Here is a 24735-nt window from a genome sequence, read left to right on the forward strand (position 1 = left end):
CTATGTTAGATGTCCCTCCTCTAAAATTCAGTAGGCTTCCCCTCACCACCCTTTTACTATTAGACTATAGTTGCCAGACTTGTCCATTTATTTACCAAACATGTATGCATCACCTTATATGTGCAGGCTTTGATCTAAGCGTCTTACCAATATTAATTCATTTGATTCTCATAACAATGCCATCAGGTAAGTAACAAAATCATCCCCATTTTACAGATGTGGAAACTGAGGCACTGACTGGTTAATTGACTCAGCCATGGTCACACAGTCAGGGAGGGTCAGAACTGGGAACCCAGATCCTTCTCCACCTTTAGTCTGTGAGCTCCCAGAGAACAAGGACTTCATTGGTTCACTGTTGTATCCTCAAAGAATAACAAGGTGCTGGCATGCAGAAGGTGTTCAATAAATGCTTAAGTGGCCAGGCACAGTGGCTCATGCCTATAATATCAACACTTTGGGCAGCCAAGGCGGGCGGATCACTTGAGGTCAGGAGTTCAAGACCAGTCTGTCTAACATGGTGAAACCTCGTCTCTACTAAAAATACAAAAAATAGCCAGATCTGGTGGTACATGCCTGTAATCCCAGCTACTTGGAGGCTGAGGTAGGAGCATCGCCTGAACTCGGGAGGCGGAGGTCGCAGTGAGCCAAGATCATTCCACTGCACTCCAGCCTGGGCAACAGATTTCATCTCAAAAAAAAAAAAAAAAAACAAAAAAACGCTTAAGTGGTAAATCTTTTCACATATGAACCAGAGATCAATTCCTGAGGCTGACCCTAAGTGTATGATTTGTAGGACACAGAAAACTCCACCAGTTCCAACTAAACCCTGAAGCCCATGCCCTCCACCACAATCCTGTCCCCCACAGGGGATGAGAATCCTTCCTCGAGAATCACTTCACCCAGGAAAGCCTGTAGGTGGGGGTGGGGGTACGGGGCCGGGGGAGGCAGCTCTGGAGGGGATTCCAGCCACACAAAGCCCTTGCTTTGTGACCTGGGGTGAGAATGCTCGTCTCTAGGCCTCAGTTTCAGCTCAGCCTCTGAATTGGGAATACCAGCACATAGATGTGCTTGGAGGATTAAACCATATACAAGTGATGTTTTGAACACACCTGCCACACGGCGAGCGCTCAGCATGTGTGAGATACCAGAGACTTTAAAACAGGACTTTGAGGATCCTTCTGCCATGCTTGAAATTTTTTTTAAAAAACCTCATCAATCCGAGTAAATGAAGCAAACTGTTAGATCTGGGTGGGAAGGTGGAGCTTTCTTCATAGTAGAACAGGTGAGTTGCCAAGAATTACAAAGAATTTCACAAGTCACACACAATCCATTTACTTCTGGAAGTTATTGGGATGTGGGAGAGTCTGAAATGGAACTTACTGGACCAGAAATAGCACTTGATGAGCGTTTCATTCATCCGGCCAGCATGGACTGAATGCCTTCCGTGTGCACGAAGCAACGTGCAGACGGGGAAAGGGCTCTGGGGGCGGAGGCGACAGAAGCTCCGTCCTGCCTCGCTCTGCAGCCTGCAGCTTGGTGACCTCAGCCAAGAGCCCCACCTCTCTGAGACTCAGCTTCCTCTTCAGCAAGTTGTGATGACAAAATAAAGCCTCCGAGGAGGCTGCCGCAGGCAGTGGATGGGACAAGGCAGAAGACCAACAAATGTCGGTTCCCTCACCTTTCAGCAGCGGCCCGCAGCAGTCAGGCGCTCCATTCAGCTTCACTGTCTGGTTCTGAGAATCCGGTGGGTGCAGGAAACTTGAAGCACATTAGTGACTAGGAGCATCAAGCCAGGTTGGCAGGTGGGAACTGTAGGTTCCATTTGTGCGGTTGAGGACAAGGGGCAAAGCCAGGTGAAGCCCAAGTGTTTCTGTCTCTAATTTTTTTTTTTTTTTTTTTTGAGAGACAGAAACTCACTCTGTCGCCCAGGCTGGATCTCAGCTCTGCAACCTCCATCTCGCAGGTTCAAGTGATTCTCATGCCTCAGCCTCCCGGGTAGCTGGGACTACAGTCATACACCACCACACTCAGCTAATGTTTTTGTATTTTTGGTAGAAATGGGGTTTCACCATGTTGCCCAGGCTAGTCTGGAACTCCTGGCCTCAAGTGATCAGCCCCCCTCCGCCTTCCAAAGTGCTGGGATTACAGGCGTGAGCCACCACACCCAGCCATGTTTCTGTCTCCAAACCCATGCTGTTAACCCTAGACAAATGGCCTCCCTGATTCCTGGGAGAGAAAAGGAGGAAGGGATAAAAAAGCAGAGTAGGGAGGAGGGCAGAGACCCCTGAATGCAGCTTTACTGATCAAAGGAGACTGCAGAAAGGCAGGGGAAAGTCCCAGGGGCCTGGGATGCACATGGTCAGGTGGTCAGGAACTTCCAGAGTTCCCCTCCAGGACTTAGAAACATCTCTTCTGTGAGTGATTCCAAGCTCTTCACACCCTCCTCCTTGACACCAGCCCACATCTTCATCCAAGCAGCTCTCCCTAACATCTACCTGCAATCTTTCCTGCTGCATGACCAGCTGGACCCCAGCTGCAGCACTAGCAAATGGCCCCCAGCCCTGTTCCATCCTGTCTACAGAGCTCGTAGCAAGAAGCTCGTGGCTCCGGGCAGTAATCCTGCTGACGATTAATTGGCTTTTGCTGGAGGAAAATGAATACCATCTCATCTTAATCTTCTTCATTATTCTCCTTGTTCAGCAGAGTCAACACAAGATTAGGTTTAATTTACGGTGGGGGGGAAATAGCAGTCATTACTCACCAGAAGCTCAGGATTGGATCTGCCTGGGTGTTCTGTGTTCACTGCAGGCTCGAGACCTCAAGCGTGGCCCAGGACTGTGCCAAGGTGGAAAGGGACTTGCGGGGGGGCTCTAGACGCCCAGACCCACTTGGGGCTAAATCCCAGGAAACCACTAGCCCTTCCTAGTGTGGAGAGGCCCAGCTCTGGAGGAGATTCCAGCCATGCAAAACCCTGGCTGGGTGGCCTGGGGTGAGACCCAGGGGCCTCCGAGGCCTCAGAGACCCAGCCTAAATGTTTCTTACAGAGCCTCTGGGGTCAGAGCAGCTCCAAATCCCAGCACCTGAGGACCCAGGCTCAGCCTCAAGCAATGGAAAGAGACTGAGCTTTGGATTCAGATTCGACTTTTCTAAGGCCTCTTCCTCTGCAGAGAAATGGGCAGGACAGAGCAAGCTTAGGGAAAGCCTTGATAATGCTGACACCTAGTGGTACTTGGAGGAACTGGCCCTTCCCTCCCTCTATGTCCACAACTGAATACACCATGTACACAAAAATCCAGATTTTTAAGGTAAAGAAATCAGAGGTCAGGCGTGGTGGCTCACACCTGTAATACCAACACTTTGGGAAGCTGAGGCGGGAGGATCATGAGGTCAGGGGTCAGGAGTTTGAGACCAGCCTGACCAACATGGTTGAAACCCTGTCTCTACTAAAAATACAAAAATTAGCTGGGCGTGGTGGCACGCGCCTGTAGTCCCAGCTACTCGGGAGGCTGAGGCAGGAGAATCGCTTGAACCTGGGAGGTGGAGGTTTAAGTGAGCCAAGATTTTGCCACTGCACTCCAGCCTGGCAACAGAGCAAGACTCCTCCCCAACCAAACCAAACCAAAACAAAACAAAGAAATCAGAAAGGAGAAAGGGGACTTTTCCATTACAAAATTGCTAAACAGAAGTTCCTGCTGAGAAATCTAAGAGGAAATTCATTTTACCTTCCCTGACCCCTTAGCCAGAATAGCCCCCAAACACCTAGCATCCCTCCTTCTCCCTGGGGTAATGGTACACACAGACACTCCAGAGCCCACGTCATCTCCAACTCTCTGCTCGTCCTCACGTGGGAGCCCCCAGCTTCTGTCCTTGCTCTGTCCCCCCAGCATGTGGCCACTTCTGATTCTGTACCCCAGCAAAGTCATTCAGACTTAACCTGGTGAGCCAGAAGAAACACCTGGACCTGGGAGACGGAGGTTTCAGTGAGCTGAGATCGAATTACTGCACTCTAACTTGGGCAACAGAGTGAGACTCCATCTCAAAAAAAAAAAAAAAAAAAAACACAACTCCCCTCTTTACCTCCTGCCAACTGAAAATGTTTGCTTCGCTCCGTCAAAATGTTAATAAAGTCTATATACACATAAAAAACATCAATTTTTTTAAAAAAGATTTAAGCTGGAAAGCCAACTTCAACTCCTTACTCATTGTATGACCCTAGCAAGCTACCCAGCATCTCTGAGTCTGAGCTCTGTTATCTATAACATGGGAACGTGTATTTATCAGAGGGCCACTGCACAGATTAAATGAGCCTGTACACTCTAGGTCCCCAGCAAATGCCTGTCATTGCCATCATTGCTGCCATCATTGCTGCCATCATCATCATCCTGATCTTCCTGCTACTCTTGGGAAATTTGGTATCATCAACAAGATTGTCAACAGCTGATGTTCAACCGCCCCCCATCCCTACCTCCTACTGAACAGAGCAAAGGTTTTTCCTTAACGGAAACGCTTCATATGCTTCCTAGAGCATTTATATCCCATAGGGCAGAGCACATAGTAAGTCCTCAGGAAACTCTCTGGGTCACCTATCTGCATCTCCAGGCTCACGTCAGCTCACCTCCTCACTTGCTCACTGCCCCAGCCATGCTGGCTGCCTTTCTGATCTGTGAATAAGCTCATTCCCACCTCGGAGCCTTTGCACTTGCTGCCCCTGCCATGCTCTTTCCCCAGATCTGAATGGCTGGTTTCTCGTCATGATGTGATTCAAGTGTCACTTCCAGCCAGGCTCAGTGGCTCACACTTGCAATCCCAGCCTTTTGGAAGGCCAAGGCAGGCAGATCACTTGAGGCCAGGAGTTCAAGACCAGCCTGGCCAACATGGTGAGAACTCGTCTCTATTAAAAAAAAAAAAAAGAAAAATGGCTGTGTCTCAGCCTCCCGGGTAGCTGGGATTAGAGGTGTGTACCACCATGCCCACCTCTAATCCCAGCTACCCGGGAGGCTGAGACACAAGAATTGCTTAAATCTGGAAAGTGGAGGTTGCAGTGAGCCGAGATCATACCACTGGACTCCAGCTAGGATGACAGAGACTGGTTCTCAAAAACAAGTCACTTCCTCAGAGAGGTCCTCCCTGATCACCTTGATGAAAGTAGCACTCCCACCCTCACTCTCTACACTACAGAGGTCAAGTGACTAAGTGGCTGAGTAGAAGTCCAGTTCTGGCTGGGCATGGTGGCTCATGCCTGTAATCCTAGTGCTTTGGGAGGCCAAGTCAGGCAGATTATGTGAGATCAGGAGTTTGAAACCAGTCTGGCCAACATGGAGAAACCCGTCTCTACTAAAAATATTTTTAAAAAGTTAGTAGTGGCTGGCCTCTGTAATCCCAGCTACTTGGGAGGCTGAGGCAGGAGAATCACTTGAACCCAGGAGGCAGAGGTTGCAGTGAGTGGAGATCATACCTCTGCACTCCAGCCTGGGTGACAGAGCAAGACTCTGTATCAAAAAAAAAAAGAAAAGAAAAATTCCAGTTCCATCACTTCTTAGCTGTGTGGCCTCAGACAAGTTGTTTAATCTGTGTTTTCTTTTTTTTTTTGAGACAGAGTTTGGCTCTTCTTACCCAGGCTGGAGCACAGCAGTGTGATCTTGGCTCCTTCTGCCTGGGGTAATTCACCTCCTGGGTTCAAGAGATTCTCCTGCCTCAGCTTCCCAAGTGCTGGGATAACAGGTACGCACCACCACACGCAGCTAATTTTTAATTTTTGTGTATTTTTAGTAGATATGGGGTTTCACCATGTTGGTCAGGCTGTTCTCAAACTCTTGACCTCAGGTAATCCACCCACCTCAGCCTCCCAAAGTGCTGGGATTACAGGCATGAGCCACCTCGCCCAGCCCAATTTTCTCATCTGTAAAAATGGAAGTAATCAGTTTCCACTTCATGAGTTATTATGACAAATTTATATAAAGCTTTTAGAGAGTGCCTGGTATGCTGATGAAGTGCTAACTCACGTGGGCAATTGTCTTGTTCACTCATTTAGTTGCTTGTGTTACATGTCACCATCTAGACTTTATATTCCAAGACAGTAGACACTTCGTTTTGTCCCCATCTTACATGTAGTAGGTACTCAATATCAAATTGATATATTTTTTTTTGAGACGGAGTTTCACTCTTGTTACCCAGGCTGGAGTGCAATGGCGCGATCTCGGCTCACTGCAACCTCCGCCTCCTGGGTTCAGGCAATTCTCCTGCCTCAGCCTCCCAAATAGCTGGGATTACAGGTGCGCACCACCATGCCCAGCTAATTTTTGTATTTTTAGTAGAGACGGGGTTTCACCTTGTTGACCAGGATGGTCTCAATCTCTTGACCTCATGATCCACCCGCCTTGGCCTCCCAAAGTGCTGGGATTATAGGCGTGAGCCACCGAGCCCGGCCTCAAATTGATATTAATTTGCCGGGCACAGTGGCTCACGTCTGTAATCCCAGCACTTTGGGAGGCTGAGGCAGGAGGATTGCTTGAGGCCAGGAGTTTGAGACCTGCCTGGCCAACACAGCATACAAACCATCTCTGCAAAAAAATAAAACTTAGCCTGGTGTGGTGGCACATGCCTGCAGTCCCAGCTACTCAGGAGGCTGAGGTGGTAGGATTGCTTGAGCCCAGAAAATTGAGGCTGCAGTGAGCCACGATCACACCACTGCATTCCAGCCTGGGTAACAGATGAGACCCCTGTCTCTAAAAGAATTTTTTTAATTTTTAAATAAAAAATAGAAAGGGTCTTAGGGGATATGAAAGCCCTATCTGCTGTCTCTGCCTTCAACTGTCCCCACTATCCCAGAGAGCCCTGAGGTGCCCCCTGCTGGACGGCACACAGGTGTTTCCTTCCAGGCAGCTGGTATCTGCGGTCCCTGTTTACACGTGGGTTCAGCTCTGTCCTCCAGGGTAGGGGACAGTAATGCTGAAAGGAGTTAAGAGCACTCACTTAGGAGCCAGATGTATCTGGATGGGAGCTTGTGCTTCTCCAGTTACTCTGTGTCACTTACTAGGAAACTGTAAGAGGGATGGCCATACCCTCTCCCCGGTTCCACCTCTGACTGGACTGAAGGTGGTGTGATAGGAAGTGCCCTATGCCCAGTGAGCCTTCTGGCCGGCCTCGCCCAGCCCTTTGAAGGCTGAGAAGCAGTTGTCTTGTCTTCCTGAACTAAACATCACTGGCCTGTCCAATGCCCCTCTAATGACAGGGAGAGAGAGTCTGAGGCTCCCCAGGTTTCCTCTGAGAAACCCATGTCCTGGAGAGAGACTGCAGCAGGCCCAGGGCCTCTGGGCTTCTGGCTCCTTCCTCAGGCTCTTGGCTGGAGGTGGCCTTCTGGTCATGTACCTTCCTCCCACCACTCCCCCTGCCTTCCTGGCTGTCCCGCTTCCCCTGTCCCTGGTCGGTCCATTGTGACCCCAGAGGCCTCTCCTGCTCTCACCCTCAGCACACCTTGGCTTTGGTTGCTGGCTACAGTCACTGCAACTCCTACACCTGTATCTGCAGCCCAGGGTCCCACAATCTCCATGGGCCTCTTTCCGGAATGCCCCATGGGTACCTGAAACTCAGGGGTGCTCCCCTCCACCTGCAGCCCCTCCCATACCCCCCACATTCCTGCGCTGACCTCCAGTCCTCACAGGCACCCCTACCTGCCCTCCTGCCCACAACCAGCCTCCACCTCATTTCCTCCCATAGCCCAGCGCAGGCTCCAATCCCCTTCCCACTCACCCCATCTCCTCTTAACCTGGCTCCCTGACACACCCACCCCTAAGCATTGGAGCTCACGGGGTGAGTCTGCTCCTCCATAGCCCTTCAACAAGCTGGGTCCCAAGGGCAAGGCATCAGTTCCTCTGTCTGACTGGCAGCTCAGGAGAGCATGGACTGTGCCTTCCCCATCAGACTAAAATCCCCTAGACGGGGCAGAGGGTGTCCTTGCAGAAGCAGCTATGCCGCTCCCTTGAAACAGTTTTTTGAAGTCAAGGTTTTGTCTCCCCTGTCAAACTCTGGATGCCTCCAGAACAGGGACTGCATCTCCACCACTGCACTGGAGGGCCCAGGACACTGGCCCCTTCCCCCGGGTTCCCATCCTTCATGTGGCTGGGCTGCTGATTCTTCCTGAGAAGTCTCTTATTCCCTGCTGTAACTTCAGGGTCCCCACACACGACCTGGCCTGGGGCTGGGGCTCTGGGAACTGTAAGCAAATGAATGAGTGTATGAATGAACAATTGCAAGCATGCCCCAGCTTGAACACTGCAGTCCCACGAGACCAGCAGGTAGGATCAGGGTTCAGAACCAAAGCAAAGCTGGAGGCTCTCAGTGATTTTATTGGTCTCCATTTCAGGAGAGGAGGGCAGAGGGTTCCAGGCCCTTCAAACACCTGCCCCCAGGACCGGCAGCTGACAGTCTTTGGAAGGGGCTGGGTTGGCCAGGAGTGCTAGAGCACAGAGTCTGGCACGGCACCTTCCCCTCCTCCCCTTCTCCCCTCCCCCAAGCCAATGCCAGGGCTAGCCTCTGGGCCAGGTTTGGAAGAGGGCCAAGGAGACCAGATGCTAATGACTCCAGGAAGAACAGCAGGGAATAGGCAAGAACTAAGAGAAACCCCAAACCAACCCTTTTTGTGTTTCCCCACCCCCACTTTCCATCCCCCACCCCAGGCCCCACACCTCCATCCCTGGGCCCAAGAGAACCAGTATCCTAGACCTTAGCACAGTTCACACCCACCCCAGTTGCCAGTCAAAGGAACTGACACCTTGCCCTAGGGGCCCAGCTTGATGAAGGGTTGTAGAGGCTTGGGGAGGGTGAGGAGCCAAGGACTCACGCCTATCTACTCCTGGCCTCTGCCCCTCCAGGCAGCTGGGGGAGGGTGGAGGCAGGCCACTCAGGACTCTACTCACATGCTGCTATTGGTCACCCGGGCCCTGAGAACTGGTACACCCCCTACCCCACTCTGCATGTAGTAAAGGATGGGGGATGGTAGGAAGGCCTAGGATAATCGCTGGACCAAGAGAGGCCTGGAGGGCAGCCCCCCTAACACACCCTATTCTGGCCTCTGGGCAGCTTGGGTGTCTGTCAGGCGCCAGGCCCAGCTCACCCCTCCTCACTCTCACAATCCCAGCTTTGTCCTGCCTGGCCTGGCTGGGACCAGCTGGCTCCATACTGGCCAAGGGCCGCTGGAAACCAGAGCAGCTGGAGCCCCACCAAGTATTTTTCCAGGCTGGGCTGGGGGCCCTCAGGAGACAGAAAAGGATGAGAAGGGAGCAGTGTTCGTTCATTCAGCCACTTGTTCATCCATTCCTTCCTTGGACAAATAATATTTATTGAGAGCCCACTTTGTGGCAGGCCCTGTGCTGCGTGCAGGGGATTCAGCAGTGGGTCCAGTCAAGCCCACACCCTCCCGGAGCTACATTCTAGAAGCCGGCTAAGCAAAACTATGCCAACAAAACCTCTCCCCCACTGTTCCGCTCTGGGGCTGGGCTTGGAGCAAGAGGATGTGTGGTCTGGGGAAGGTGAGGACGCTATGGACTAAGTGAAGGCCTATCTATCCCCAGCCTGTGCCCCTCCAGGCAGCTGGGGGAGGGTGGAGGCAGGGCTGCTCAGGGTTCTACCCACACGCTGCTGTTGGTCACCCGGGCCCCGAACCAGCCCTTCCAGTAGACGGAGTCCTGCCCCCCGTGCTCGAAGCGAACGAAGCGGACGCCCGGCCCGTAGTCAGTGAAGGTGTGGGAGATCTGGGAGCGGAGGTAGCGAGAGTCAGCCTCCGAGGTCCTGATGCCTCTCCTGCCGCCCCATCCCAGCACACTCCCACCCCGCTCGGTTTCTCTGCGGTACTCAGAGCTCTCTCCACCACCCGGTGACTACCTCAGCCCTGCGCAGTGTGGGCGGGCCATGGGAGGGGTCTCCTAAAGCCACGCCCCTCCACCCTGGGCTCCCCAGGCTTACTTCCATCCAGCCTCCGCCGTCACTGTCTTGGGGCACTGCCACCTGCCCGCTGTTGAACTCGGCCAGCACATCCTCGTGCTCGGACAGTAGCTTCACGGTGAGCTCGTAGAGGCAGCCAGCGTCGCTGCGGCCAGAGTACCTGACCAGAGGGAGAGAGCGAGGTGGGGGGGTGGGGCATGGCCTCAGCACTGCTGATCTCGCCCTGGAGATGGGATTTCCGCAGAAGTCCTCCTGAGCACCCAGCATCCCTGTCGGCCAGTACTGCCAATGCTCCCAGCTTACAGATAAGGAAAACGAGGCCAGCAAGAGAAAGTGACAGCCCAAGAGCCAAACAAAAGGACTAAATTCCAGGTCGGCCAGATCCCAGCCTGGGGCTGAAGCCAGTCCAGAGTGTCCTTTGGTTGGACCGCACTGACTTTGAAATATATACATTACATATATACAAACATATATATGTGCATATATTTGCCAACATTTAAAACTCAAGAGGGGAGGTGGGCTTCCAGGTTCTGAAAACTCACAAGCTGTCAACCCTTGCAGATCCGTGGCCCACGTGGCCTCAACCCCTGCAGTGGGGAGGCAGCACCCCGGGGTGGTGGTGGGAGGTCCCCAGTTGGCTCACCCCTCTGCCTTACCCCGCTCCTCACAGCCCCATGCCACCCCAGGACCCTCTCACCAGTCCTTCACCACGATGGCCGGCTGAGTCGTATCCAGTAGCTCCTCCCAGTAGCCCTCGGCATGCAGGTCAATGACCTGTGCTTTGCGGCACCACCTGGGAGAACTGGAGTTAGGACAGAGCGAACGCCTCCCCCGCAACCCCTCCTCCACCCCCTTCTCCTTACTCAAAGGAGGAGGCGAAGTACTTCTTGACGCTCTCATCATGGGTAAATTCCACCCCACTGTCTCCAGGCAGCTCCTCCACCCTCCAGCCGTCCCCACCATGCTCCACGTCACACCAGCCTTCCAAGTCCTCTGTAGGGACACGACAGCCCCACCCTGGTCACCCAGTCCCTGCTAAGGCTGTGGAGGGCTGGCTCTTGCCACTATGTGGAGGGGGGCAGGGCAAAGGTGGCACCTGGTGTCAGGGTGGGCAGATGATGAATGAGAGGGTGGACCAGTGGGCACTGTCTGAATCTGCCTCCCGGGAGGCGTGTCCCCTATCCCGCCCTGCCCCAACTGGCTGAGGGTGGGAGGACCTGAGGCAGACCCCAGGGCGCAGACGGCCAGAGAGCCATAGTAATAGACAGCCTTGGGGCTACTCAGTGTTGGCACCCAGCCAGGCGCTTTCTCCCATTTCTCCCTCAAAGCCAGTCGGCTCTGTTTCGGCCCATTTAGCAGCAGGGGAAGCTGAGCTCGCCCCGCGCCGGCCTCGCACCTTCCCCGCACGGGTTGCGCAGCAGATTGCGGCGCCGCTTGCTTAGGAAGTAGAACCGCTGCCAGTGGTCGCGCTCCTCCTCCGCGCCGCCCTCGGGCACCAGCCCCTCCTGCTGGCACTTGAGCAGCCACAGCGGGGCACCGTCCACCAGCTCCTTCCAGCGCAGGCACACCAGGCGGCAGGCCTGCACCAGCTCGGCGGCCGGGAGCGCGGCCAGCACGCGCAGCAGCAGCGGCTCGGGCAGCTCGTCCAGGTACGCGGCCGCAGCCTCCTCCTCCTCCTCCTCCTCCTGATCCTCCGGCCGCTCCTCCTCGGTGCTCACCTCCTCCGGCTGCTCCTCTGGGCTTGCCTCCTCCGGCTGGCCCACGCTCTCTGCAGGTAGGGGTGGGTGGGGGGCTGTGACTCCCCCACGCTGTCCCCCTCCAGGCCCCAGGACTGCAATGTACCTGTATCCTCCCCGACCCACCGTGGGACAATCCACAGCTGGGGCTGGAGATTCCGTGACCCCAGACTGCTGTCCAAGGAGGAGGACCACAGGGCCACACACCACCCCTGGATCAGCCCCCAAGTCCAAAGAGGTGCCTGTTTCCTCAGCTGGACCAGTAAACTCCAGGCCTGGGCAGATATACAGCATCAAGGATCATATTATTATTATTAATGACGTCTATCTATAGCACTGTCCTAACCCTTTCACACAGGAACTCCTTTCAGTCTCCCAAGCACACTCTGAGATCCCCGTTCCCCTCACCTCCTCAGGAAGCCTTCCAGGACTTCTCCCATGACACCCCCCGACCCGTCCCAGGCACAGCCGTTCCTAGCTTTTTTCCTGGGGTGTGATCCTGTGATAAACACCTGTCTCTGGCCTCATGAGGGCCAGAACACGGTCTGGAAAACACACAGCTTCATGCCCTGTGCCTGGCATCTGGCACCTTGCCTGCTGTGTTGTCAGGAGCTCATGTGTTGGGCTACTCCGCAAGTGTTAGGACTGTCCAAAGCATTTCAACTTCATTTACTCTTTAAATTCTCATACCAGCTGGGTGGCTCATGCCTGTAATCCCAGCACTTTGGGAGGGTAAGACAAGCAGATCACAAGGTCAGGAGTTCGAGACCAGCCTGACCAACATTGTGAAACCCTGTCTCTACTAAAAATATTTAAAAACTTTAGCTAGGCATAGCAGTGCATGCCTGTAATCCTAGCTACTTTTAGGAGGCTGAAGCAGGAGAATCGCTTGAACCCAGGAGGCAGAGGTTGCAGTCAGCTGAGATCGTGCCACTGCACTCCAGCCTGGGAGACAGAGACTCCATCTCAAAAAAAAAAACAAAAAAACAAAAAAACAGAAAGTAAAAGTAAATCCTCATATTATTTAAGGTTGCTTTTATTGCTGTCCTTTTTTTTTTTTTTTCTTTTTTTTGAGATGGAGTTTCACTCTTGTTGTTCAGGCTGGAGTTCAATGGCATGATCTCAGCTCACCATAATCTCTGCCTCCCGGATTCAAGCAATTGTCCTGCCTCAGCCTCCCAAGTAGCTGGGATTACAGCCAAGCACCACCATGCCCAGCTAATTTTTTGTATTTTTAATAGAGACGGGGTTTCTCCACGTTGGTCATGCTGGTCTCAAACTCTCGACCTCAGGTGATCCACCCACCTCGGCCTCTCAAAGTGCTGGGATTACAGGCATGAGCCACTATGCCCGGCTTGCCGTCCTTATTTCACTGATGAGGAAACTAAGGCACAAAGAGGTGAAACGGCCCAGGATCACATGGCTAATCAGTGGTTGGAGCCTGGATATGAACCCAGACAGTCTGACTCCAGAGCCATCTTAAATCATCACAGCCTCCACAAAATAATTCACTGAATTAATAGGCAGTGTTAGGATTTTGACTTTTCTGGTTTTTTGTTTTTGTCTTTGTTTTGAGATGGAGTCTTGCTCTGTCACCCAGGCTGGAGAGCAGTGGTGCAATCTCTACTCACTGCAACTTCTGCCTCCCAGATCAAGCGATTCTTCTGCCTCAGCCTCCCAAGTAGCTGGGATTACAGGCATGTGCCACCATGCCTGGCTAATTTTTGTTTCTGTTTTTGATTTTTTTTTTTTTTGAGACAGAATCTTGCTCGGTCGCCAGGCTGGAGTGCAGTGGCATGATCTTGGCTCACTGCAACCTCCACCTCCCGGGTTCAAGCAATTCTCCTGCCTCAGCCTCCCAGGTAGCTGGGACTACAGGTGCACACCACCACGCCCAGCTAATTTTTCTTTTTGTATTCTTAGTAGAGACAGGGTTTCACCATGTTGGCCAAGATGGTTCGATCTCTTGACCTCAGATGATCCACCCTCCTCGACCTCCCAAAATGCTAGGATTACAGGAGTCAGCCATCTCACCCAGCTAACTTTTCTTTTTAAAGATGCAGTCTCACTATGTTGCCCAGGCTGGCCTCCAACTCCTGGACTCAAGCAATCCTCCTGCCTCTGCCTCCCAAAGTGCTGGGATTACAGTCATGCTCTACCACACCCAGGCCAGGATTTTGACTTTGCAAGTGCAAATACTCAGGCTCAGGGATGAAGTGACTTGTTGAAGGACACATTGCCAGGATTTAGGGAAGGGGACATGGGACCTGAGGCCTTCATGGTAGGGAGAACAGAGCCTAGAGATCCAGCTATTGTGTGACTTGGGGATGAGGAGGGACTCATTAAAAGAAACTGTATCAAGCAAGGAGAGGACATAGGGGCTTGGGGCCCTCAGTTTTCTCATCTATAAAATGGGGGTAATCATTGTGCCAGGCCAGACAGACAGGACAGATGTCCCAATCCCCTGAGAAGGGAGGTAAGAGCATTCTGAATTGTAAAGAGGTGGGCAGATGTCACCGCGGCAGCCGGACTATCTCTTGGATCCCAGTTGGCTTCAGCTGGGCCGTCACAGCCCTGAGTAAATGGACACTGAGTGCCCCAGATGCCTGGATGAGGGAGAGCCAGTGAGGAGGAGACAGGGCCACTCTGAATCAGGGAGACCACAGCTCTCAGATCTATGAACGCAGAGTTCCTGATGGCTAGGCCCCGGAGAGCCAAGGCAGTGGTGGGCACAGTCCAGGCACTGGGGAAGGGGACAGGTGGCAGGGCCCAGACCCAAGTCTCCAGGCCCACCAGCCCCTAACCTTCTCACATGCAGCCTCTCCTCCCTGCCCAACACACAGTCAGGCCCTTGAGAGCTTTCTCAGAGCCCAAAGCACACAGTGAGTCTTCAGTCTTCCTGAGTGAACCTCATTGAACACAGCACTTCTCCTCCCTTGTTAGCTTTTTTTTTTTTTGGCCACATCTTTATGATGTGAGGATTTACACCTGCCCCTTTGGCAAAGAGGAAACGGAGACCAAAAGGGGCTTAATGGCTTCTTCTAGACCACATCACCGAACAGCGGGAAGACAGAGGAAAAGGCCAGGCCTGAAGCCACATCACCTGCCCAGGCTAATGAATGCCCTCAGCTCTCTGGGCAGCTGGGCCCAGTGTCCTCACCTCTCCAGTCCTCCCCCTCCCTGGTCCTGGCCCCAGCAGACACCTGATGCTCCCCGAAAGGTGCACCTCACCCAGTCCCCTCTTCTGGCCCCAAGGCCTGGCACTGGAGGCCCCAGATCCAATTACAGTTCCCCCCACCCTCTCTCTTGCACACACAACTCCCCACATTGTAGCTGGCGGAAAGTTATCTGGCTCATGGAAGCTGCCTGCTTGCGAGGCTGATTCACTCACCTGGATTAGGCCCCAGAGTCCGGGGAATAGCTGAACCCTGGGAAAAAGCAGGAGCCAGTTCTCTAGCCCTACAGAGGGTGTGGCCAGAAGGCCAGGGATTGGGAGCAAGGGCTGCAGGTGCTGGTATTTTCATGGTTGGAGGTGGGGGGTGGTTTTGGGGGCCTGAGCTTCCATCAGTCTGTTTGCCACCGCCTACCCCAAGCAAAGCCCATCCCCCCACCTGGACCTGATGAGGAAAGAATGGTGGCTATCTGCAGGCAGGTCTTGTTCCCATCCTGACTCAGCAGGCCCAGCAGGGAGTTGGAGGAATGGGGGTGGGGGGTCTTGGGTGCCAGAGAGGATGACTGGGCAGTCTGGGAGGGCCCGGAGCACCAGCCAGAGCTGCCCCCAACGCTCCCTCACCGCTGGCCTGGTCCTCACTGGGCATCTCACCACCCCGGGGAGGGGCAGCCCCTCCAGGCAAGAGAGCTCAGGAGGAAGGCAGGGATACGTGAAGACAGGCCAGGGGCCCCAAGGAACCCACGGGCATCCAGGCGGCCCCAGAGCCAGAGCTGGCACTTGGCAGAGCTGCTGGAAGAAAAGGCTCGCAACCTCCGTCCCAGACGCTTCCCAGACAGAAAGCTGGGAAGCGGGAATGTGGGGGTCCTCTGGTGCTACTTCTTGGCTAAATGGGACCCAGGAGTCCTCCCTCCCTGCCGGTCGCCTCTCATGGCCTTCCGCCAGACCGAGGTAGCAGAGAGATGTGCTCTTTGAAGACCGCCTCCAGGACTTTGCAGGCGTGAAAGTTTGCCCGCTGGGTCTCGGGGGCCCCCTCGCTCTCTGACGCCCCTCTGCGCGGCGCTCGCCCGCCGACCCCGTCTCCCCTCCCCGCTGCAGCGAGCAGTGCAGGCGGCAGCTACCTGGGTCACCGTCTCCGTCCATCGCTGCGGAGGGCGGTCGCTAGAGGTGGAGCCGGAGCGCTGCAGACTGCGTGAGTCCCCGGACGGCGAGTCCCGGCGCAGTCCGCGTCTGGGTCGGTCCCGGCGGCCGCGTCTCTTAAAGGACCCTGCCCCGCCCCGCCCCGCCTCTGGCACCGCGCCCGGCGGCCCCGCAGTCCCAGCAGCCGGCCCGAGACCTGGGGCTGCAGGTTCCTCAGCGGACCTAGGAGGCTGGGAAAGGTCAGGAGTTGGCTTATTTTAAATTGGGGACGGGTCCGATTTGAGGCATCTCCCAGCTCGCTCCTGGAGGGCTGCTGGGAGGAGGCGGCGAGGGGAGTCAGGGAGAGGCTGGGTCAGGCTGAGGGTGCGGGGCGGGTGGCCCAGATGGAGTGGGGGGGGTAGGAGGCGCTTTCCGCCCCACGCCCCACCCCCCACCCCAGGTAATTTTCCTACGCCACGGTCGGGGGCGCGTCCCTGGCCCCGCGCAGCGCGGCGCGGCGCGGCGCGAGGCGGGGCGGGGGGGGGGGGTGGTGGGGGGGCAGGGCCTAGCGGGCTAGGGCGGGGCCTAACTTCCCGGGCGAGCGCAGGCCCAGTTGGTGAAGCCCGGAGGGTCAGCAGATAGTGCCGCGGCTGCCGTGCGCAGGTGACTGGCGGGAGGGTGCACGGGGGGCACGGGGGGCGCTGGGCAGGGGGTGCGGCCGGGGGGGGTGCTGCCGGGAGAGTCTGGGTTCCCACTCGCGCCGCAGTTGCCTAGGAAGGCCTGGCAGCGACCAGGCCCAGGCCGCCGAGCTTGCCCCGGCTGCGCTACGCGGCCGCGAACCCGGGTTGGGGTCGCCACCGATGTGCAGGCGTCCAAGCCCAGACTTTGGGGGAGGCGGACATCTTAAAGCACAGTGTGGGAAGGGGAGGCTGCAGGCGCGCTGGCGGACTTGAGGCAGGAGGAGCCCAACCGCGGGGCTGGGGGTGGGGGTGGGGAGATAGGGCCTTCCCCTGTCGCCAACCCTCTTGCCACTCCCAGCTAAGCAGGTCTTTTCTTCTGAGATCTTGAGAATATGGCTGCAGCCTTTTGGACCTCCGTGAAAGGCAGTGATAACACCCTTCTCCCATCACGTTCCGAGGATGGGAGAGAGGATGGTGACGGCACAGGAGGCCTGGGGTGCTCTGTCCGGCTGCGCATTACATCCCCATTAATGACTGGCCTACTGAAAAAGGCTGGCCCTGGAATCACAGAAGATCCCGGCTCCTGCCCCCTCTACCCTTATGTTTTTTTGACCTTGGGCACTGCTTTCCACCTCTTCTGGGAGGCCAGAGGAAAAAAAATGACAGCTCGGTTTTTATTAGAGCACCTGATGTGTCCCAAGCCCCTTGGATGGCCCCAGAGCAGGGATGAGGGATGAGGCCTGCTGCATAGCTGCAGAGCAGGGATGAGGGATGAGGCCTGCAGCATAGCTTTTCAACAGCCACAGGAGGGTGTCCAGAAGCCACCAGCCATGGCCGTGGGAAACATCAACGAGCTGCCGGAGAACATCCTGCTGGAGCTGTTCACGCACGTGCCCGCCCGCCAGTTGCTTGTGAACTGCCGCCTGGTCTGCAGCCTCTGGCGGGACCTCATCGACCTGGTAACCCTCTGGAAACGCAAATGCCTGCGAGAGGGCTTCATCACCGAGGACTGGGACCAGCCTGTGGCCGACTGGAAGATCTTCTACTTCCTACGGAGCCTGCACAGGAACCTCCTGCACAACCCGTGTGCTGAAGGTGGGGTACAGGCCGGGTCTGGCATGCCCACAGTACACACACTGTCATGACACCAGTACTATGTATTAAGCACTTAATATAAGCCGGGTACTTGGATGGTTTAACTCCTTTCTCCTCTCACAGTTGCCCAAAGTGGTGGGTACTGATGCTGCACACATTCTTCAGATGAGCAGACTGAGGCCAAGAGTGGTGTTTCTTATTCCGGTTTTTTTTTTCTCTCTCTTTTTTTTGAGATGGGAGTTTCACTCTGTCACCCAGGCTGGAGTGCAGTGGCGAAATCTTGGCTCACTGTAACCTCTATCTCCTGGGTTCAAGCAATTCTCCTGCCCCAGCCTCCCAGGTAGCTGGGATTACAGGCATGCGCCATTACGCCTGGCTAATCATTTCGGGGTTTTTTTGTTGTTCTTTTTGTTTTTTTTAAGACAGAGTCTCACTCTGTTGCCCAAGCTGGAGAGCAATGGTGCGATCTTGGCTCATTGCAACCTCTGCCTCCCGGGTTCAAGTGATTCTCCTGCCTCAGCCTCCTGAGCAGCTGGGATTACAGGTGCCCACCTGTAACACGCCCAGCTAATTCTGTTTATATTTAGTAGAGAGACGGGGTTTCACCATGTTGACCAGGCTGGTCTCAAACTCCTGGCCTCAAGTGATGCGCCTGCCTTCGCCCTACTAAGTGCTGGGATTACATATGTGAGCCACCACACCCAGCCTCTTATTTTACTCTTAAGATTATTTCTTCAGTGACCTTTCCTAGGAAAGGGAATGTTGGCCAACTGCGATGAATTCTTCTCAAAACACAGCCAGGGCCACTGCACTCCAGTCTGGGCAACAGAGCAAGACTCTGTCTCAAAAAACAAAACAAAACGACACAAAGGCCGGGAAGTCAGACCCATATTTTGTTTCTAGGCTCCAGAGGGCCAAAGGGGTTTTGCTTGTGGAAGAATGGGAGATCCAGCCTTCTTCCCAGTATGTTACAACAGGTAAAGCAAGGCTTCTACAGCTCCTTGCTTGCTGGGTTGTCAGGTAGACACTGGGATGGGATGGGAACCCTGTTTTCCACAACATGACCAAATTCTGGAGCAAAATGATAATAAAACAATTCCTCCAAGCTGTGCATGAGCCAAATCTGGCTAAGGTATTAAGAATTGTTTTATGCTGGGCACAGTGGCTCATGCCTATAATCCTAGCACTTTGGGAGGCCAAGGTGGGCAGATCACCTGAGGTCAGGAGTTCAAGACCAGCCTGGCCAACATGGTGAAACCCTGTCTCTACTAAAAATACAAAAATTAGCCGGGCGTGGTATATTAGCAGGCGCCTATAACCCCAACTAGTTGGGAGGCTGAAGCAGGAGAATTGCTTGAACCCGAGAGGCAGAGGTTGCAGTAAGCCGAGATCGCGCCATTGCACTCCAGCCTAGGCAACAAGAGTGAAATTCCATCTCAAAAAAAAAAAAAAAAAGAATAATTTTTACATTTTTAAAGGGTTATGTAAAAAAAGAAGAAGAAACAACAAAAAACTATGCAGTAGAGATAGTATATAGCCCACAGGCCTCAAATATGTTGGCATTTTGCCAAAAAGTTTCCCAGCCCCTGTTCTTACTCCAACTTACAGAGGAGATAACCAAAGCTTAGAGAGGAAAAGCAATTGGTCCAAGGCCACACAGCCAAGTACTGGTCAAGCTGGGATTAGACCCAGGTCTGTCTGGCCCACATCAGAGCGTTCTCCATCACAGAACGGGTCTGGCCATTCGCATCACCATGTGTCTCAGGGCCCCTAGGGAAATTACTTCCCTGTGCCTGCGACACAGGAAGCACCTAAGACTCACTGTGATCCTCAGCGTCCCCAGCACAGGACTTGAGGGCAGCTGCCAAGATGCAAGCAGAGGAGCGGGGAGGAAGGGGGACGGGGAGAAGGTAGCCACGGAGGGGCTTCCCTTCAGTGTGAACTCTGCTTTTCCACCAGAGGGGTTCGAGTTCTGGAGCCTGGATGTGAATGGAGGTGATGAATGGAAGGTGGAGGATCTCTCAAAAGACCAGAGGAAGGAATTCCCCAATGACAAGGTCAAGAAATACTTCGTGACTTCATATTAGTAAGATTTGGGGACTTGGGGTCAGGGGAAAGCCCAAATCAGTTTATCCTGAGGTCTCTCCTACCCCAGGAAGGGGCAGTCCTAGACCCTCACTGCCCTAGTGGTGGGCCCCAGCCCCTCCCACCCCTCTGCCTGCCCCCAGCACCTGCCTCAAGTCCCAGGTGGTGGACCTCAAGGCTGAAGGGTATTGGGAGGAGCTGATGGATAACACACGGCCGGACATCGAGGTCAAGGACTGGTGAGTGCCTGGGGCGAGGGTCTGGGGGGGGGCATGCCACTCAGGCGCCCCACCCCCGCCCTGCCCCCAATCTTCGAGGCCCTGATGGGCCCTCCCTCTCCCTGCAGGTTCGCAGCCAGGCCAGACTGCGGGTCAAAGTACCAGCTGTGCGTTCAGCTCCTGTCATCCGCTCACGCACCTCTGGGGACCTTCCAGCCAGACCCAGCGACCATCCAGCAGAAGAGCGATGCCACGTGGAGGGAGGTGCGTGGGTCTGGGAGGCAGGGGCAGAGGCAGATCATCCAAGGCTGAGGCTGCAGTCAGATGGGCCTAGGTTCAGATCCAAGCTCTGCGCTTTCTCACCTGTGCTTCCAATGCTCTGGGCTTCACTCACTGCTTCTATAAAAGAGGTATATAGTGCTTCCCTCATAGAGCTCCGAAAGAAATGATGAAATGATGCTGGTGAAGCCAGAGCCAAAAAATATTTCAAAACGTTGACCAGGTGTGGCTCACGCCTGTAATCCCAACACTTTGGGAGGCCGAGGAGGCCCGATCACCTGAGGTCAGGAGTTTGAGACCAGCCTGGCCAATATGGAGAAACCCCGTCTTTACTAAAAACACAAAATTAGCCAGGTGTGGTGGCACATGCCTGCAATCTCAGCTACTCAGGAGGCAGAGGCAGGAGAATTGCTTGAACCCGGGAGGCAGAGGTTGTGGCGAGCCAAGATTGCGCCACTGCACTCCAGCCTGGGCAACAAGAGCAAAACTCCATCTCAAAAAAAAAAATTCCAAAAGTTTGACAGTTGGTAATTACTAATATTGATTATTATTGTTTTCTAGACTTGGGTGAGCAAATTTGTTTGTTTTAATTTACTTATTTTTAGGGACAGGGTCTCTGTCACCCAAGCTAGAGTGCAGTGGCACATTCATTGCTCACTGCAGCCTCAAACTCTTAGGCTCAAGCCGTCTTCCTGCCTCAGCCTCTTGAGTAGCTGGGAATGCAGGTACCTGCCACCACACCCAGCTAATTAAAAAAAATTTTTTTGTGTAGAAATGGAGTTCTGTTTTGTTGCCCAGGCCGATCTCCAACTCCTGGCCTCAAGGCATCCTCCCACCTCAGCCTCCCAAAGTGCTGGAACTACAGGCATGAGCCACTGTACCCAGCCCTAGCAAATGCTTTCTTAAAACAGCAGATATGAATATTTTAGACTTTGCAGGTCACACTCTGTCACAACTACTCAACTCTCCACAGCTCTAGACAACATGGAAACAAATGGACGTGGCTGTGGTTCCAGTAAAACTTTATTTATAAAAGCAGTGGGCTTACGGGCCATCGTTTGTCACCCCAGCCTTGTCCAGTAGACCTTTCTGTAGTGATAGAAATGGTCTGTGTCTACACTACCCAGTAAGGTAGCCAGTAACTACATGTGACCACTGGACAGTTAGTAAGAGCCAGTTCCTAGTGCAACTGAGTACCTTTTTTATTTCACCTAATTTTACCTAATTTTAACTTAAATGATACACATGCCCTGTGATGAGCGTATTTGATATCCTTTGGCAGCTTGCAATTTCCTTCCATTTCTTTGGGCTGAATGAATGACAATGCCATGAAGTACACCAGCAGGATTTTGCTCCATTTTATAGATGAGGAAACTGAGGCACAGGGAAAGGCAGTGGTCTGCTCAAAATCAAAGAGCTAGAGCTAGAACTCCATTCTGCTGAGTTCTGGTCCAGCACCATGAACTCAGCCCCTTCTTGTTCCCCTGCCCCACTCAGGCAGTGCCACACTCAGGGTCAGCTTCCCCCGGCCCAACCCCCTTTTTTTTTAAGGCTCATTTTCTTTAATTTCTTTTGTATTTCAGAAACAGGGTCTCACTCTGTGCCCAGGCTGGAGTGCAGTAGTGTGATCACAGCTCACTGCAGCCTTGACCTCCTGCCTCAACCTGTACTGTTACCTTAGCCTGCCTGGGACTACAGGCACGCACTACCATGCCTGGCTAATTTTTTTTCTCGTAGAGATGGTATCTCACTATCTCTGGTTTGCAACCAGACTGTTCACAAACTCCTGGGCTCAAACAATCCTCCCACCTCTGCCTTCCAAAGTACTGGGATTCCAGGTGTGAGCCACCACACCCAGCCCGAGTCAGCTCCCTTGACCTCTCTCCCCGCTCTACCTGCCCTGCCAGGTCTCCCACACGTTCTCCAACTACCCACCCGGCGTCCGCTACATCTGGTTTCAGCACGGCGGCGTGGACACTCACTACTGGGCCGGCTGGTACGGCCCGAGGGTCACCAACAGCAGCATCACCATCGGGCCCCCGCTGCCCTGACACCCCCTGAGCCCCCATCTGCTGAACCCTGACTGGTAAACAACTGCTGTCAGAAAAGGGCTGGGCTTGGGAAGGGGAGGTGGAAGCCAGGCATCCCCAGACCTCTGACTTCACTCTTGCCCCCAGCCACCGCCTCTTTGTGGAGCCTCTCAATGTGGGTAGCCCTCTTCATGAATGATGGCCAGGGAAGCCTGCATGGGCCCCTTTCAGAGACAGAGCACCTGAGATGTGGGAGGCAAAGTGTGTTCCCCTGGGCCCCTCAGAGAGTTGAGCTTGGAGGACAGCCTGGATCTCTCTCCCTTCCCCTCCTGAGACCATTCTCCTTGTGTTCTTTGAAGACCCTCAGAGCAGGGGCAGGCAACACGTCTGGCAAGCCTGCAGCTGCCCTTATGGTGCAGGTGCAGGGAGGTGACCATGTAACTCAGACTGATCTGGGAAGTGGAGGGCGGGCTGATGGGCCATGCTCTGCCCCATCTGCTGCTCGTAGTCTCTTGCTCTGCCTGCCTACTCAGAAGAGGTAGCTTTGGCTCAGAGGCTCAGGCCTGGTCTGAGATAGGCAGACCCAGGCTGGGGTGGGGTCCAGGACAGGTGTGGACTGTCCTCACTATCAATGAAGCCCCAGAAGCTAAATGGGTACCAGGTGGGGGTCAGGTTCCCAGAGGACTGAGGTAATCCTGCAAAGGATGTCCCAGGACAGGTGGGGAGCAGGACAGGATCGGATGCTGACAGCCGGACACGTGAGCCCTGGATGAGCACGGTAGGGGTTTCGAAGGATCGCCTGTTCACCTCCCAGATCCAGGCCAGGCCCCCTCTGGCTTGGAGAGCATTCCAAGCCCCCACCCCACCCCTAGAGCTGCCATTCCCAGGACCTCTCTATCCCACTCAGCCACCCTTGGAACTTGCCTCTTGTCCTGTTGGAAGGACAGCCGTGTTCTCCTGACCTCACCCTACTGCATGCAGCCAAATAAAAGGTGTGCCCAGCCTAACCTGTGCCCTGTGGTTTCTGGAAGGAAAGGCAGACTTTAGGTGGTCCTGCCCGGACCTGCAGATGGTATGATGGCTGGCTTCTGTCTAAGGTACAAAGGGGTTGGCATGTCAGGAACCAGGCCATCACAGAAGCAGGTTCATGGGACAGACCCCTCAGTGTGCTGCATGTGTCTCACCTGGTAGCCATCCAGTACTGCTGGCTTCCTCTGAAGGCCCAGCCACAGGCTGGGGTTGGGGTTAGGTGGACATCTCTGGGCAGCCCTTGAGTCCACCTTGTGCCAGACCAGCAGAGCCACCCAGGCACTGCCTCCTGGTGTTACTCTTTGCCAAGAGCTTTACTTTACGTTGGATGAAGCCAAAGCATTTAAAATGGTGCCTGACACACAGTAGGTGCTTGATATGGTTAAGCTTTGTGTTCCCACCCAAATTTTACCTTGAATGGTAATTCCAGGTGTTTAGGGAGAGACCTGGTGGGAAATGATTGGATTATGGGGGCGGTTTACCCCATGATGTTCTCATGATAGTGACTGAGTTCTCAAGAGATCTGATGGTTTTACACGTGCCAGTTTACCTGCTCCCTCCTGCCACCATGTGAAGAAGGTCATTGCTTCCTCTTCACCTTCCACCATGATTGTAAGTTTCTTGAGGCTTCCCCAGCCATGTGGAACTGTGTCAATTAAACCTCTTTCCTTTATAAATTACCCAGTCTCAGGTATTTCCTTATGTCAGTGTGAACATGGACTAATACTGGTCTCAATAAGTACTCCTTACATTATCTCAATCAAGGGTGAGCTAGATAAGGGCCAGGGTGGGGTCACCACCCACCAGCCCATGGCAAACTGCAAAAGGACGGCCTTCTATGGAGAAGATGCAGCCCTGACTGCAATTAATTCAGCCTGGGCCAGTCCCCTTGTGCAGTGCACAGCCTGCACAATCCATGGTGGTTGCCAGAGCAAGGTGCTTGCTAAATATTTGTTAACTGTTGGAAGAAATTCATGAACTTAATGCTGGCAAAAGAAGAGGTTTTTTTTTTGTTTTTTGAGACAAGGTCTCACTTTGTCGCCCAAGGGACAAGGAGTGCATTGGTGCAGTTTTGGCTCACTGCAGCCTCCCAGGTTCAAGCAATTCTCCCACCTCAACCTCCGGAGTAGCTGGGATTACAGACATGCGCCACCACGCCCTGCTACTTTTTTTTTTTTTTTTTTTTTTGAAACAGTCTCACTCCATCACCAGGCGCCAGGCTGGAGTGCAGTGGCGCGACCTCGGCTCATTGCAACCTCCGCCTCCCGGGTTCAAGCAATTCTCCTGCCTCAGCCTCCCGAGTAGCTGGGACTACAGGCGCAGGCCACCACGCCCAGCTATTTTTTTTGTATTTTT

The 24735-nt window shown here is 54.0% G+C and overlaps 2 protein-coding genes across 18 annotated transcripts; one reads left to right on the top strand and one right to left on the bottom strand.

The window, feature by feature from the left end:
* Positions 1-1307: 1307 nt before the first annotated feature.
* Positions 1308-16076, bottom strand: FBXO2 (F-box protein 2). Of its 4 annotated transcripts, XM_078330377.1 has the most exons (8): positions 15590-15810; positions 15067-15103; positions 11336-11707; positions 10803-10932; positions 10637-10732; positions 9961-10099; positions 2762-2835; positions 1308-2226 (listed from the first exon to the last, which is right to left on the bottom strand). In XM_078330377.1, the coding sequence occupies exons 1-7, from the start codon at positions 15593-15595 to the stop codon at positions 2800-2802; spliced, it is 816 nt and encodes a 271-aa protein (XP_078186503.1). In that variant the 5' UTR covers positions 15596-15810; the 3' UTR covers positions 1308-2226; positions 2762-2799. The 4 variants fall into 4 exon arrangements, with proteins under 4 accessions (XP_078186503.1, XP_078186504.1, XP_078186502.1 ...); XM_078330378.1 differs by lacking the exons at positions 15067-15103; positions 15590-15810 and adding an exon at positions 15966-16076; XM_078330376.1 differs by lacking the exons at positions 1308-2226; positions 2762-2835 and adding an exon at positions 9317-9749.
* FBXO44 (F-box protein 44) lies at positions 16039-23357 on the top strand. 14 transcript variants are annotated; one of them, XM_078330380.1, is made up of 7 exons: positions 16039-16223; positions 17444-17738; positions 19698-19824; positions 19967-20062; positions 20170-20305; positions 22228-22406; positions 23064-23357. In XM_078330380.1, the coding sequence occupies exons 2-6, from the start codon at positions 17474-17476 to the stop codon at positions 22369-22371; spliced, it is 768 nt and encodes a 255-aa protein (XP_078186506.1). In that variant the 5' UTR covers positions 16039-16223; positions 17444-17473; the 3' UTR covers positions 22372-22406; positions 23064-23357. The 14 variants fall into 14 exon arrangements, with proteins under 14 accessions (XP_078186506.1, XP_078186507.1, XP_035163625.1 ...); XM_078330381.1 differs by having other exon boundaries at positions 23069-23357; XM_035307731.3 differs by lacking the exon at positions 16039-16223 and adding an exon at positions 16569-16626 and having other exon boundaries at positions 22498-23357.
* Positions 23358-24735: the final 1378 nt, after the last annotated feature.

Source organism: Callithrix jacchus, chromosome 7 (genome assembly GCF_049354715.1).
Source record: "Callithrix jacchus isolate 240 chromosome 7, calJac240_pri, whole genome shotgun sequence".
NCBI lineage: Eukaryota > Metazoa > Chordata > Mammalia > Primates > Cebidae > Callithrix > Callithrix jacchus.

Excerpts from the sequence above, each read along its gene's own strand:
- FBXO44 (XM_035307734.3), top strand. The coding sequence starts at position 17,474 with ATGGCCGTGGGAAACATCAACGAGCTGCCGGAGAACATCCTGCTGGAG. Across the intron at positions 19,825-19,966 it reads TACTTCGTGACTTCATATTA|CACCTGCCTCAAGTCCCAGG; the intron begins GTAAGATTTGGG and ends GCCTGCCCCCAG. Across the intron at positions 20,063-20,169 it reads GACATCGAGGTCAAGGACTG|GTTCGCAGCCAGGCCAGACT; the intron begins GTGAGTGCCTGG and ends CTCTCCCTGCAG.
- FBXO2 (XM_078330376.1), bottom strand. Across the intron at positions 10,100-10,636 it reads GCCATCGTGGTGAAGGACTG|GTACTCTGGCCGCAGCGACG; the intron begins GTGAGAGGGTCC and ends CCCTCTGGTCAG. Across the intron at positions 9,750-9,960 it reads ACGGCGGAGGCTGGATGGAA|ATCTCCCACACCTTCACTGA; the intron begins GTAAGCCTGGGG and ends CTCCGCTCCCAG.